Raw genomic sequence first — 13,094 nt, forward strand, 5'->3', positions numbered from 1 at the left:
GCAGAGGAAGGGTCTAGTCAGGTTATAGATGGTGGTGTAGATGAGGCTGGGTCTAGTCAGATTATAGATGGTGGTGTAGATGAGGCTGGGGTGGTCAAAGGCACCAAGAAACCTTTGCCTGGTGCTGGGGGGGAGGGGCTGACCACAGAGAAAGTGCAGATGGTCAAGATGGGAGATGGAGATGAGGAGGATGAAGGTGAGTCTGAGGAAGAGGACGATGAGGAGGAGGAGGCTTTCTTTTCAGACTCCTCCTTAATGGGTCCAGAGCTGACAGCCAGTCAGGCAGAGGGGTCAAAGTACATGGTGAGGGAACAGTCAATGTTCCTGAATGAAACAATAAGGGACAACGTTCATCTTAAAGCGTTTCCTTGCAATCTGGGAAAGGTTTTAAGTCCAGTACAGCATGCTATGAAAAATGAGAGGCATGGTTTCCTCTCACCCAGGGAACGTTTTAGCTAGAGGAAGTGGGTCACAACAGTGCGTAAAGGTCTACTTATAGATGCTGTTTAGATTCATATTTTTTTTCTGGCACGGGATTTTTGAGCCTTGCTATTGGTGCAGGGGTGACAGTCCTTTTTGGGTCTGGGACCACCGGGTCTGGATGTAACAATTTGCTGCTCAAAGGAGGTGTGTAGGGGTAGACTGCTTCTAGTAAAAGCAGAAATGAATAACAGGGGTTTTGGCCTGACACAGAGAGGGGACTTATGTTTGGGTGTCTTAGACAGGAACTCTCACAGGTAGCTCCTGAGGAGACCCTGGTGGTCGGCAGGGAGAGGAATTGTACAATGAATTTGATTAAACACAGAAATGGGGAGGAGCCTCATTCAGGCTCAGTGGAGCTGTTAAGGGACATCATTAATCAGTCTGACCTAGTGGACTTTGATTCATGTGTTTTCTGTGTACGCCAGGTTAATGACATTATTGTCCCGGTGGAATTCGAGTTCTATAAAATTATAAAAAGAAAAGTGTGGAGATGTTTCAGGGCATATGGTGTGTCGGGGGCAAGGTGAGGATATTTGTGTTTTTTCTCTCTCTCTCTCTCTCTCTCCCTCTCTCTCTCTCTCTCTCTCTCTCTCTCTCTCTCTCTCTCTCTCTCTCTCTGTCTCTCTCTCTCTCTCTCTCTCTCTATATATATATATCCGGCTGATCATATATATATATATATATATATATATATATATATATATATATATATATATATATATATATTAGTATAGGACAGACCCAGATCTCTCACCTCCTCTGCCAAAGTTACTGAGGTCGTTGGGTCCCCCGGAGCCACTATTGACAGGCAGGCTGGTTGCAGGCCAGGAGTCAGCCAGCCACGGGTAGCCTGCGTCACTGGCATTCAGCAGGCCTGGTCGGCTAGGAGGAGACACAGGGGATGTTAGACATGGAAACACTGGTCATAGTTAGGAATAGTAATAGGTAAAAGTTGTCTTAAAGTTGTACTAATGAGATCATTCAGAAACTGGATGTATGTACACAATGTTGCTCTCATTTAAAGTTAGAATTCATTCAGGCTACACTGCTCTGTATCTGTCCTTTTGTCCTGCTCTCTCACTCTGACACACACACAATAACACCAACCCACACAATAACACACACACACATAATACACACACATTAATTAATACACACACACACACAATAACACCAACCCACACAATAACACACACACATAATACACACACACACTATTATTTTTATATTTAACCTTTATTTAGCTAGGCAAGTCAGTTAAGAACAAAATCTTATTTACAATGACCCGGGCCAAACCCTAACCCGGACGACGCTGGGCCAATTATGCACCACCCTATGGGACTCAATCGCGGCCGGTTGTGATACAGCCTGGAAACGAACCAGGGTCTGTACTGACACCTCTAGCACTGAGATGCAGTGCCTTAGACACTGTGCCACTCGGGAGCCAATTAATACACACACAAACATTTTAATACACACACACAAATACACACACACACACACACACACACACGGTAATACACACACACACACACATTAATATACACACACATTAATATACACACACACGTTAATACACACACACACACACACATATTAATACACACACAAACATTTTAATGCACACACACACACACACATACACACACACACACACACACACATACACACACACACACACACACACACACGGTAATACACACACACACACACACACACATTAATATACACACACAGTAATATACACACACACACACACACACACACACACACACACACACACACACAGTAATGCACACACACACACACACACACACATTAATATACACACACAGTGATATACACACACACACACACACACACACACACACACACACACACACTAATACACGCACACACATTAATACACAAACACACACACACTGCATAGTCACACATCATTCTTCCACCCCCACATAGACACATTCACAGATAACCTTGTTCATTAACATCCATTGATCCCATCAACCCCTTGTGGTGATGCCTTAGTTGATTGGCTGTCCTCCAGACCCAGCCCGAAACCCTCTCCCCTCTCCCAGATCAACTTGTGGGCTGCTGCAGCCTGTGGGATGGATGGATGTACCGGGGCTGGCTCCATTTAACAGGTGTTGGGAGTCACTCCCATGGGTGTGGGGGCCATCAAAATCTCCCATTAGGACTTGAACCTGTCACGGGTGACTGCTGGGAGGCCTTTAGGGCCACTTTACTGTACAATCACGTCTCAGCCTCATTACCACGGGCAACACAGATGGAACTAGATGAGATATGAGAGATGGAGCTAAATGTCTTTGTTTGTGTGTCAGTACATTGGTACCACACTAGTTTCCAACGGCTGAACCATACAGATGGATTCATATTTTCTACTGAATGTACTATAATCTAGAAATGTATCAATAGTGTTATTTTTCTGCCCAGGGTAAGGAGAGGATTCAAAGACAGTGCTGTTTGTCTACAGACAAAAGCATCCCGGCAGAGTGTGGAATGAGAGGTTGAACTGAGCTGTTCAAGGTCTCCACAGCAGCAGCAGCAAGCTAGAGCTTTCCCTCTCTTATCCCTGAGAAATAGCTGGCTGCCACGGTCGGTCAGACAGGCAGCATCACATGATCAACCGGATGGTTTCTGCTAGAGGGAACATGGCACAACAACACCCCACTGCTAGTGCCCTTCAGTCTCTGTCTCTGTCTCTGTCTCTGTCTCAGTCTCTGTCTCTGTCTCAGTCTCTGACACGTTCAGTGCTACAGCCCAGCACCCTTAAAAGCTGTGACGTGCCTCATGCCTAACAGAGCTTTTGTCTCTGCTTCAGTGAGGTAATGTGATGTGCTGGCCCTGGGGAGAGGAGGGGGAGATGAGGGGGAGGGGAGAGCCCCAGGACATGGTCAGGTAATGGGCGCTCTGCAGTCAGTCTGTCCCTCAGCCACAGAGCCACAGGTTCTAATGATAAGAGTTGTTCCATGGATGGAGACTCCAAATGAACTGCAGCGCTGCAGAGACAGGAGGAAGGCGGGAGGGCTAAGAGCCCTCGCTGTGGTTCCTGAATGCCAAAACAGGCCCTCGGGGGGAAGGAGTCATTCAAATTGATGGCTGTGCATCAGAGACATGCACTTTTTATAGGGTAATACATCTCTTCCCCTACCACCTCCCCTTCTGTTTCTCACAGCGACACCCCCCCCCCTTTCTTCCTCTCCCTCCCAACCCATCTCTTTATAAACCCCATTTTCCTTTATTTTTTTCCACATATAGCTCTTGCTTTCATCCCTCCTCCTTTCCTCCCTCGCTCTCAACATCTGTCAGCCTACAGTTTCCTGGCAGTTGACAAAGAAAGAGAGAAATGGAGAGGGAGGGCCGTGTTCTCTCCTGTCGACTGCAGCTACAGTGCACCACGAAAGACCTTGTATATAGAAAAATACTATACTACTGTCTCAGTACCAGCCCTACAGCCCTACAGCCCTACAGACCTACAGCCCTACCCACCCAATAACCCTCCACCATGCAGCACAGCGCAGAGAGACCAGAGAGACCATTTGGAAGACAAGGTGTTGACAATGGAAATGGCTGCCTCGTCCTTGTATTCCTCACAGGAAGCTGCTCCGGGAGAGGATAATTAGAATGAGAATGATTTCTATTGGGATTATTTGTTATATGCGATTCTGGGGGGAAATGGTCATACGTCTTCTGGAACCTCGACAAATTACGTTTAATCCTAGTTGAGTTCGGGGATGTATTGCAGCCTTGGCCATGATAAGATTTTGAATTCGTACTATTTTCCTGTCAGACTTGTTGGCTGTTTGTTATGGAAGGTAGCAAACCTGAGCAACCGCCCAGGATGCCTGATGCACAACGAGCCATAAACAAGCCAGACCAGAGATATTAATCCCAATACAACCCCATAGATCAGATGTGTTCATGCTACTGTGTTCATGCACGCCTACTGGTCAATACAACCCCCACTAAAAGCCTGCACATCCAATCACACTTAAGGCATGTTCAAACATGAATTTCCATTGGATATTTTCCGTTCATAGAGGCTTCTGTCACTTAGCTTCTGAGTCCTGTCATATCAAGGAATCTCCATAGTAACAGTGTTGCCACAACCCGTTGGCTGCTGTGCTGTGCTCAACCCACTCTCTATAGAATCTGCTCAGGCTAAAATATTGATCAGCGCTGAGATAGTTATTACTAGCTCCTAATTACCATCTCGCTATTGGCAGGGTAGAAGGAATGAGCCTTTTATGAATTTCACATGAGCAGCCAAAGTCAAGCCATCCAAGTGTAGCAATCTGCAGCCTATTCATCTTCCATGAATCATTTATTCTGTGATCGATTAAGTGATTTGTTCAGTCAGGGCAATTTGGCAGCAGCCAATGAGGAGCTGGGAACAGACGCGACTCCATTTGCTATTGTCTAATTAATGCAATAAACATCCCAGGTAACAAATGAACACATTTCCCTGTGATACTGGGCGGGTCACTCTCACTCTGCAGGGGCAGATGGGGTAGCTGCAACATCTGGGCTTTGATGTCACCACAGTGACTAACGACCAGGACCAGGGCTTTGATGTCACCATAGTAACTAATGACCAGGACCAGGGCTTTGATGTCACCACAGTGACTAACGCCCAGGACCAGGGCTTTGATGTCACCACAGTGACTAACGCCCAGGACCAGGGCTTTGATTTCACCACAGTGACTAAAGACCAGGACCAGGGCTTTGATGTCACCACAGTGACTAACGACCAGGACCAGGGCTTTGATGTCACCACAGTGACTAATGACCAGGACCAGGGCTTTGATGTCACCACAGTGACTAACGTCCAGGACCAGGGCTTTGATGTCACCACAGTGACTAACGTCCAGGACCAGGGCTTTGATGTCACCACAGTGACTAACGCCCAGGACCAGGGCTTTGATGTCACCACAGTGACTAACGACCAGGACCAGGGCTTTGATGTCACCACAGTGACTAACGACCAGGACCAGGGCTTTGTGCTAGCTAGACAAACACACCTAGCTCCAGACTTACTGCATCCTACCACTCTGTTGCTGTGTAGAAATGTCTCCCCCACTGACTTAAGCTATGACAAATATAGAGTGCCACAAATACAGACCCCTCCGATTCAATCATCCGGGCTGAGAATCAGAACCACTTATGTGGAAAACTGAAGGAAAAACACCACAACAGAAAATAGATGAGAGAAGACATGGCAAGTGGCGTGGTTAATTCTTTGAGTGCTTGCTGGCGGCACTGGCAGAAATATGGGCGAGCATGCACATCGACACACTACACACACACTACTCACACACACACACTGCTCGCACACACACTGCTCACACACACACTGCTCGCACACACACACACACACACACACACACACACACACACACACACACACACACACACACACACACACACACACACACACACACACACACACACACACACACACACACACACACACACACACACAGAGAAAAACAAACTCATATACATATACACACAGTAGATTAAATCCTGGAAAAACAAACTCTCACAGAAACACAGACTCTGAATAAGTTTAGAATCTCAGACGAGTGTGTGAGCTCTGTGTGGATTTACCTATCTACCAGAGCAGTAGAGAGACAGAAGTCCGGACTCCTCTGGGGAGCCTCCTGAATCTCTACAAAGGCTCAGTAACGGGTGTTATTGAGATAGGCCCTACTCTCTGCAACCACTCTCTCTCCCACCACACACACACACACACACACACACACACACACACACACACACACACACACACACACACACACACACATACACACACACACACACACACACAATCACACACACACACACACACACACACACACACACACACACACACACACACACACACACAGGCACACACACACAGACACACACAGAGAGAGAGCGAGCAGGCTGTGTGGGGTGCAGCAGGGATACCTCCACACCTCTCCCCTGGGTAATTATTTTGACATTATTACATGTGCTCGGATCTCAGTCGCCTTGGCAAAGTGACAGGCAAGTGTATCACTCCAGGGGGCTTCTGGGTTATCTGTAGCCGGCAGGAGAAGATAAATGACAAAATAAAAGCTCTCTCTGCTTAAATTGTTTCTACTAATTCTGTGGGGGAGATTTATGAGTCTATCTATTGATGCGTGAACGGAGATAGTAATGTATGTTTGCACACAGATCTGTGTGCGACGTAAACACGTAGGTATTGGTTATCTATAGATCCATCAGTCATCTATCAGCGTTAGAGCAGGCTTGCTCAGTGCAGCGCAGACATACTACATACTTTAGGAAGATGAGCCAAGGGTACTATAGTGAAGATGTGTAAAGTCCAGGACAGAGGTCAGCACAGCTTTAGATGCATGTTGTTGATAATAACACCGTTATGGTCTAATGCTATAGCATAATGTTATAGTCTAATGGTATAGTCTAATATTATAGTATAATGACATAAGAAATGGTATAGTCTAATATTATATGTTAATGTTATAGCATAATGTTATAGCATAATGGTATAGTCTAATGTTATAGCATAATGTTATAGCATGGTGTCATAAGAAATGGTATAGTCTAATGCCATAAGAAATGTTATAGTCTAATGTTATATGTTAATGTTATAGCATAATGTTATAGTCTAATGTTATAGTATAATGTTATAGCATAATGTCATAAGAGATGGTATAGTCTAATGTTATATGTTAATGTTAGCCTAATGTTATAGCATAATGTTATAGTCTAATGTTATATGTTAATGTTAGCCTAATGTTATAGCATAATGTTATAGTCTAATGTTTTATGTTAATGTTAGCCTAATGTTATAGCATAATGTTATAGTCTAATGTAAGTTTAATGTTATAGTCTAATGTTATAGCATAATGTTATAGTCTAATGTAAGTTTAATGTTATAGTCTAATGTCATAAGAAATGTTATAGCATAATGTTATAGTCTAATGTCATAAGAAATGTCATTGTATAATGTTATAGTCTAATGTTAAAGTCTAATGTTAAAGCATAATGTAATAGCATAATGTTAGTCTAATGTCATACGAAATTTATAGTCTAATGTTATATCATTATGTTATAGTCTAATGTTAATTCATACTGTTCTAGTTCAATGTTATAGTCTAATGTTATATCATACTGTTATAGTTTAATGTTATATCATTATGTTATAGTCTTATGTTATAGTCTCATGTTATAGCATAATGTTATAGTCTCATGTTATAGCATAATGTTATAGTCTCATGTTATATCATTATGTTATAGTCTTATGTTATAGTCTCATGTTATAGCATAATGTTATAGTCTCATGTTATAGCATAATGTTATAGTCTCATGTTATAGCATAATGTTATAGCATAATGTTATAGTCTCATGTTATAGTCTCATGTTATAGCATAATGTTATAGTCGCATGTTATAGCATAATGTTATAGTCTCATGTTATAAAATAATGTTATAGTCTCATGTTATAGCATAATGTTATAGTCTCATGTTATAGTCTCATGTTATAGCATAATGTTATAGCATAATGTTATAGTCTCATGTTATAGCATAATGTTATAGCATAATGTTATAGTCTCATGTTAAAGCATAATGTTATAGTCTCATGTTAAAGCATAATGTTATAGTCTCATGTTATAGCATAATGTTATAGTCTCATGTTATAGCATAATGTTATAGCATAATGTTATAGTCTCATGTTATAGCATAATGTTATAGCATAATGTGATAGTCTCATGTTATAGCATAATGTTATAGCATAATGTTATAGTCTCATGTTATAGCATAATGTTATAGCATAATGTGATAGTCTCATGTTAAAGCATAATGTTATAGCATTATGTTATAGTCTCATGTTATAGCATAATGTTATAGCATAATGTTATAGTCTCATGTTATAGCATAATGTTATAGTCTCATGTTATAGCATAATGTTATAGCATAATGTTATAGTCTCATGTTATAGCATAATGTTATAGCATAATGTTATATTCTCATGTTATAGCATAATGTTATAGCATAATGTTATATTCTCATGTTATAGCATAATGTTATAGTCTCATGTTATAGCATAATGTTATAGTCTCATGTTATAGCATAATGTTATAGTCTCATGTTATAGCATAATGTTATAGCATAATATTATAGTCTCATGTTATAGCATAATGTTATAGCATAATGTTATAGCATAATGTTATAGTCTCATGTTATAGCATAATGTTATAGCATAATGTTATATTCTCATGTTATAGCATAATGTTATAGCATAATGTTATAGCAAAATGCTTGACTGGGTTGCTGGGTTTTCACAGTCTGATGGAGGTGGTTTGAAAGCCCTTCAGAATAGAGGTGATGTGTTGTGTATGCTGTTGGTTTTGATTGGCAGAGTGATGACAGGTGTGATGTTGTTTGGCTCTATGTGTGGAGAGAAGGGCTCTCAGTGTCCCTGATGGAACACTGACGGGTAGAACACTCACCTTCCATTGCTCATCAGACCCCCGTCAACACGCTGGAACGTCACTGGGGTCAGAGTGGAGGAGAGGAGAGAGGGAGCGCCACGACATAAAAGGAGAGAAAAGACAAAGCAATTTGTTTGACTTTTCATATACTTTCAATGACATTGATGACCACATCAGGGATGCATTGCCAACACTAATACCGGTTGATCAGAGAGAGTTCTGATGGTTTTAGCCCCCAACCATTATCAGGAATTATTCTTGTGAACGATCGCACCACTGCACCCAATGTGTCCTTCCAGTGTCTTCTGTAGCTGGCTGGATATTGATGGCTTCCCTAAGGGATGCAGAGGCCCCACAGTGTCCATTCTTATCATGGAAATTATAACAAGGATGCTGTGAATAAGGTAGCAGATTGCATTGCTTTGCATAAAGTGACACGTAATGTGTTTTTCTCAAAGACAAGATTCTTGATGAGAACAGAAACTCATTTCATCTCCCATTTTTTGGTTTGAATCATTATCAGATTTTTGATTAAATCTCGGCCAAAATAAAAATGATTAGAAAAGGCAGAGGGCTCATTAATCAGGTAGAATTAGATGTGTGGGGGCTGGAAGGAAGTGAGTTACAGATCTCTCTAGCAGCAGGGTACACTGACTAGCATGACTCTCAGAAGCCATCTACAGATAATAAATAAGAGTCTTTGTCAGCAGCTAGTAAAACTGTTGCAGCTCAGCGTAAGAGAACGTTTCATCTCTGCTCAACACAGATGATGGACGTCAATGGATCACAGGAAATTGAAAAAAAGAGAGAAAGAACCATAGAGTTTTGTAAATCACCCTGTGCGGATGACAGAGGAAATCACCCCGTGCGGTTGACAGAGGGGGAGAAGGAAAAAACAGAAACCTACATGAGTCGAGAAGGAGCTGAGAGTAATGTGGCTTATTTAATAATTTCCTGTGATCCATTGACGTTTTGCACGCTCAGTCATCTGATGTCTTATTGTCATCATCTGTGTTGAGCAGAGATGAAACGTTCTCTTACGCTGAGCTGCAACAGTTTTACTAGCTGCTGACAAAGACCCAAATGTTGTTCCCTAGATGGAGATTAAAGGGAGGAGGGCTGAACATTTCTTCCCTCCTCTCCTCCACTCAGGTTTATTTTCCAACAAGCCAAGGCACGGGCAAAATAAAGTATTCAGAGAATACAGGAAGAAAGGAGGAGAGGAGATAAAAATAAAAATAAAATGTGATAGTGTGACACAGAGAGTGCTGCTGGTAGGACAACCTCTTCACTTTGTCATCAACCAACCAAAACACTTTTACCACAATCCTTCTGGAACTGTACACTGGCATGTTGCAGTATATAAGTGAAAAACCAACCCCAACACAGTAATGACCTAAAAGAAGAAAACTCCGTCAAAACATTACTGTTATTTTGCTTCAATCATTCCACACTAGCTTATTTACATACTTTGACAGTGGATCTCCAAAAGAAAATGGTTGACATTCCTTATTCACCATTACTCTATAGCTACTTCTCTTTATTCCACTAGCAAGAAACACATCTCTCTCTCCCTATCTCCGCTCTCTCTCTCCTATCTCTCCTACAGTATCTCTCTCCTACAGTATCTCTCACTCCTATCTCTCATCTCTCACTCTCCTACAGTATCTCTCTCTCTCCTATCTCTCCTACAGTATCTCTCTCCTATCTCTCCTACAGTATCTCTCTCTCTCCTATCTCTCCTACAGTATCTCTCTCCTATCTCTCCTACAGTATCTCTCTCTGTCTGATATCTCTCCTACAGTATCTCTCTCTCTCTTCTATAGTATCTCTCTCTCTCCTATCTCTCCTACAGAATCTCTCTCTCTATCTCTCCTACAGTATCTCTCACTCCTATCTCTCATCTCTCACTCTCCTACAGTATCTCTCTCTCTCCTATCTCTCCTACAGTATCTCTCTCCTATCTCTCCTACAGTATCTCTCTCTGTCTCATATCTCTCCTACAGTATCTCTCTCTCTCTTCTATAGTATCTCTCTCTCTCCTATCTCTCCTACAGAATCTCTCTCTCTATCTTTCCTACAGTATCTCTCTCTCCTATCTCTCCTACAGTATCTCTCTCTCTTGCTCTATTTCCTAGGAGGAAGAAGAGGAGCGAGAAGAGAATAGGGAGGCTGATACTGTGCTCTGCGGTGGGGAGGCCTCTGATGTGCCTATCTTTGCTCAGACACATGTATTCTCCGCTGTGGAGGACTTTAATGTTAGCCAGCCTGACGTGGCTGTGCCCTGCTCCTTCCTCCAGATAAGGACTTTCTCCAATATGAATAGGGATGAATCCTCTTTAATAAGTATTAAGGGGTGAGGATATAATCAACGTATAAAATCCCGTCAAATCTTCTTCCCTGCTGGTCGCGTGCCTCGAAAACCCGTGATTTACCTCTCCTGTATGACAGCTTTACTGTAGGAGTCAGGGACAGACAGTAGGACACTGTGTGTGGGCATCACCTCATCTCCTAGCTAACATCCTAAATGACACACTACCTCACTCATACACTCAGTGACATTAAAATACAACCACCAAAATATTAATATCTAAACCAGTCCTCCTCGTCCCCTTCAGTCCTTGACTCATTGTTCTCTCCCGGTGGACACCACCCTGATCCTCTAGCCTCAGTGCAGTGTGCTTACAATCTAATACACACACTCTTCAGTTTCACTAGTACGTTTGAGTGGAACACTTATCTTCCAGCGGCCAGAGCAAAAGGTGAGAATAGGGAGTGGGTGATTGTCTACAGGAAGATCGGGCAGAGGAGCAGGGGGTGTATCACAGAGAGAATGTGTTGCCTGGAGTGGCTAAGCTACAGCCAGGACCACAGCCAGCCTCCCTGCACTGGCCTTATCTCCGTCACACTGCTGGTACAGGACCAGTAGAGAAGAACCCCAGTCTGAGGAACTCATTTCATATGTAATGGACTCTGTTCTCCTCAATTCATCTATATCTCTCCAGGAGAGTACAGTGAGCAGACAGAGGCTTTTCTCTCCTGTATTTACAGTTTCTTTCATCGAGAGACAGAGGCTGATTGCCTGCTTGCTCAACATTGGTGCCAGTCAGGTCCACTTTGGGAGAGCATGTACTGATACTCCTTTACAGTATAGGGGGCTAACATTGTTACAGTTGTCAATTTAACTGCAATGAACCAATTAGTCCATGGTGTATAAAGTACCAGAGCCACTTAATGCTATGAAGAGAGATAAAGAAGACTACCAGAGTAGCCAATGAGGATATTTTAGAAGGGCAACATAATCACATATATAATCCCAATCAACACCAACACCTGTAAAAAGAGAATCACCCCTTCAAGCCCAATGCATACCTCACAGGAACATCAAAGAGGAGAGTGAAGAGTCTTCAGGACGCATACCCACTACTATCAAAGAGGGGAGTACAGAGTATTTAAGGAGGAATACCCACTACTATCAAAGAGGAGAGTGAAGAGTCTTTAAGGACGAATACCCACTACTATCAAAGAGAGGAGTACAGAGTCTTTAAGGACGAATACTCACTACCATCAAAGAGGAGAGTGAAGAGTCTTTAAGGAGGAATACCCACTACGATCAAAGAGGAGAGTGAAGAGTCCTTAAGGAGGAATACCCACTACTATCAAAGAGGAGAGTGAAGAGTCTTTAAGGAGGAATACCCACTACTATCAAAGAGGAGAGTGAAGAGTCCTTAAGGAGGAATACCCACTACTATCAAAGAGGAGAGTGAAGAGTCTTTAAGAAGGAATACCCACTACTATCAAAGAGGAGAGTGAAGAGTCTTTAAGGAGGAATACCCACTAATATCAAAGAGGGGAGTACGGAGTCTTTAATGATGAATACCCACTACTATCAAAGAGGAGAGTGAAGAGTCTTTAAGGAGGAATACCCACTACTATCAAAGAGGAGAGTGAAGAGTCTTTAAGGAGGAATACCCACTAATATCAAAGAGGGGAGTACGGAGTCTTTAATGATGAATACCCACTACTATCAAAGAGGAGAGTGAAGGGTCTTTAAGGAGGAATACCCACTACTATCAAAGAAGAGAGTGAAGAGTCTTTAAGGAGG

General features: G+C 42.6%; 1 protein-coding gene across 1 annotated transcript in view; it reads right to left on the reverse strand.

Moving 5' to 3' along the window:
• The window catches only part of LOC139382637 (roundabout homolog 2-like), a 46,009-nt gene extending 36,655 nt beyond the window's left edge, over positions 1-9,354 (reverse strand). Inside the window, exons 1-3 of the mRNA XM_071126732.1 lie at positions 9,264-9,354; positions 9,008-9,050; positions 1,238-1,365 (exon numbers count right to left, since the gene is read on the reverse strand). Of these exons, the coding sequence (XP_070982833.1) occupies positions 1,238-1,365; positions 9,008-9,050; positions 9,264-9,354 (262 nt within the window). The remainder of the gene's footprint in view (positions 1-1,237; positions 1,366-9,007; positions 9,051-9,263) is intronic.
• Positions 9,355-13,094: the final 3,740 nt, after the last annotated feature.

Source organism: Oncorhynchus clarkii, chromosome 24, assembly GCF_045791955.1.
Source record: "Oncorhynchus clarkii lewisi isolate Uvic-CL-2024 chromosome 24, UVic_Ocla_1.0, whole genome shotgun sequence".
NCBI classification, from domain to species: domain Eukaryota; kingdom Metazoa; phylum Chordata; class Actinopteri; order Salmoniformes; family Salmonidae; genus Oncorhynchus; species Oncorhynchus clarkii.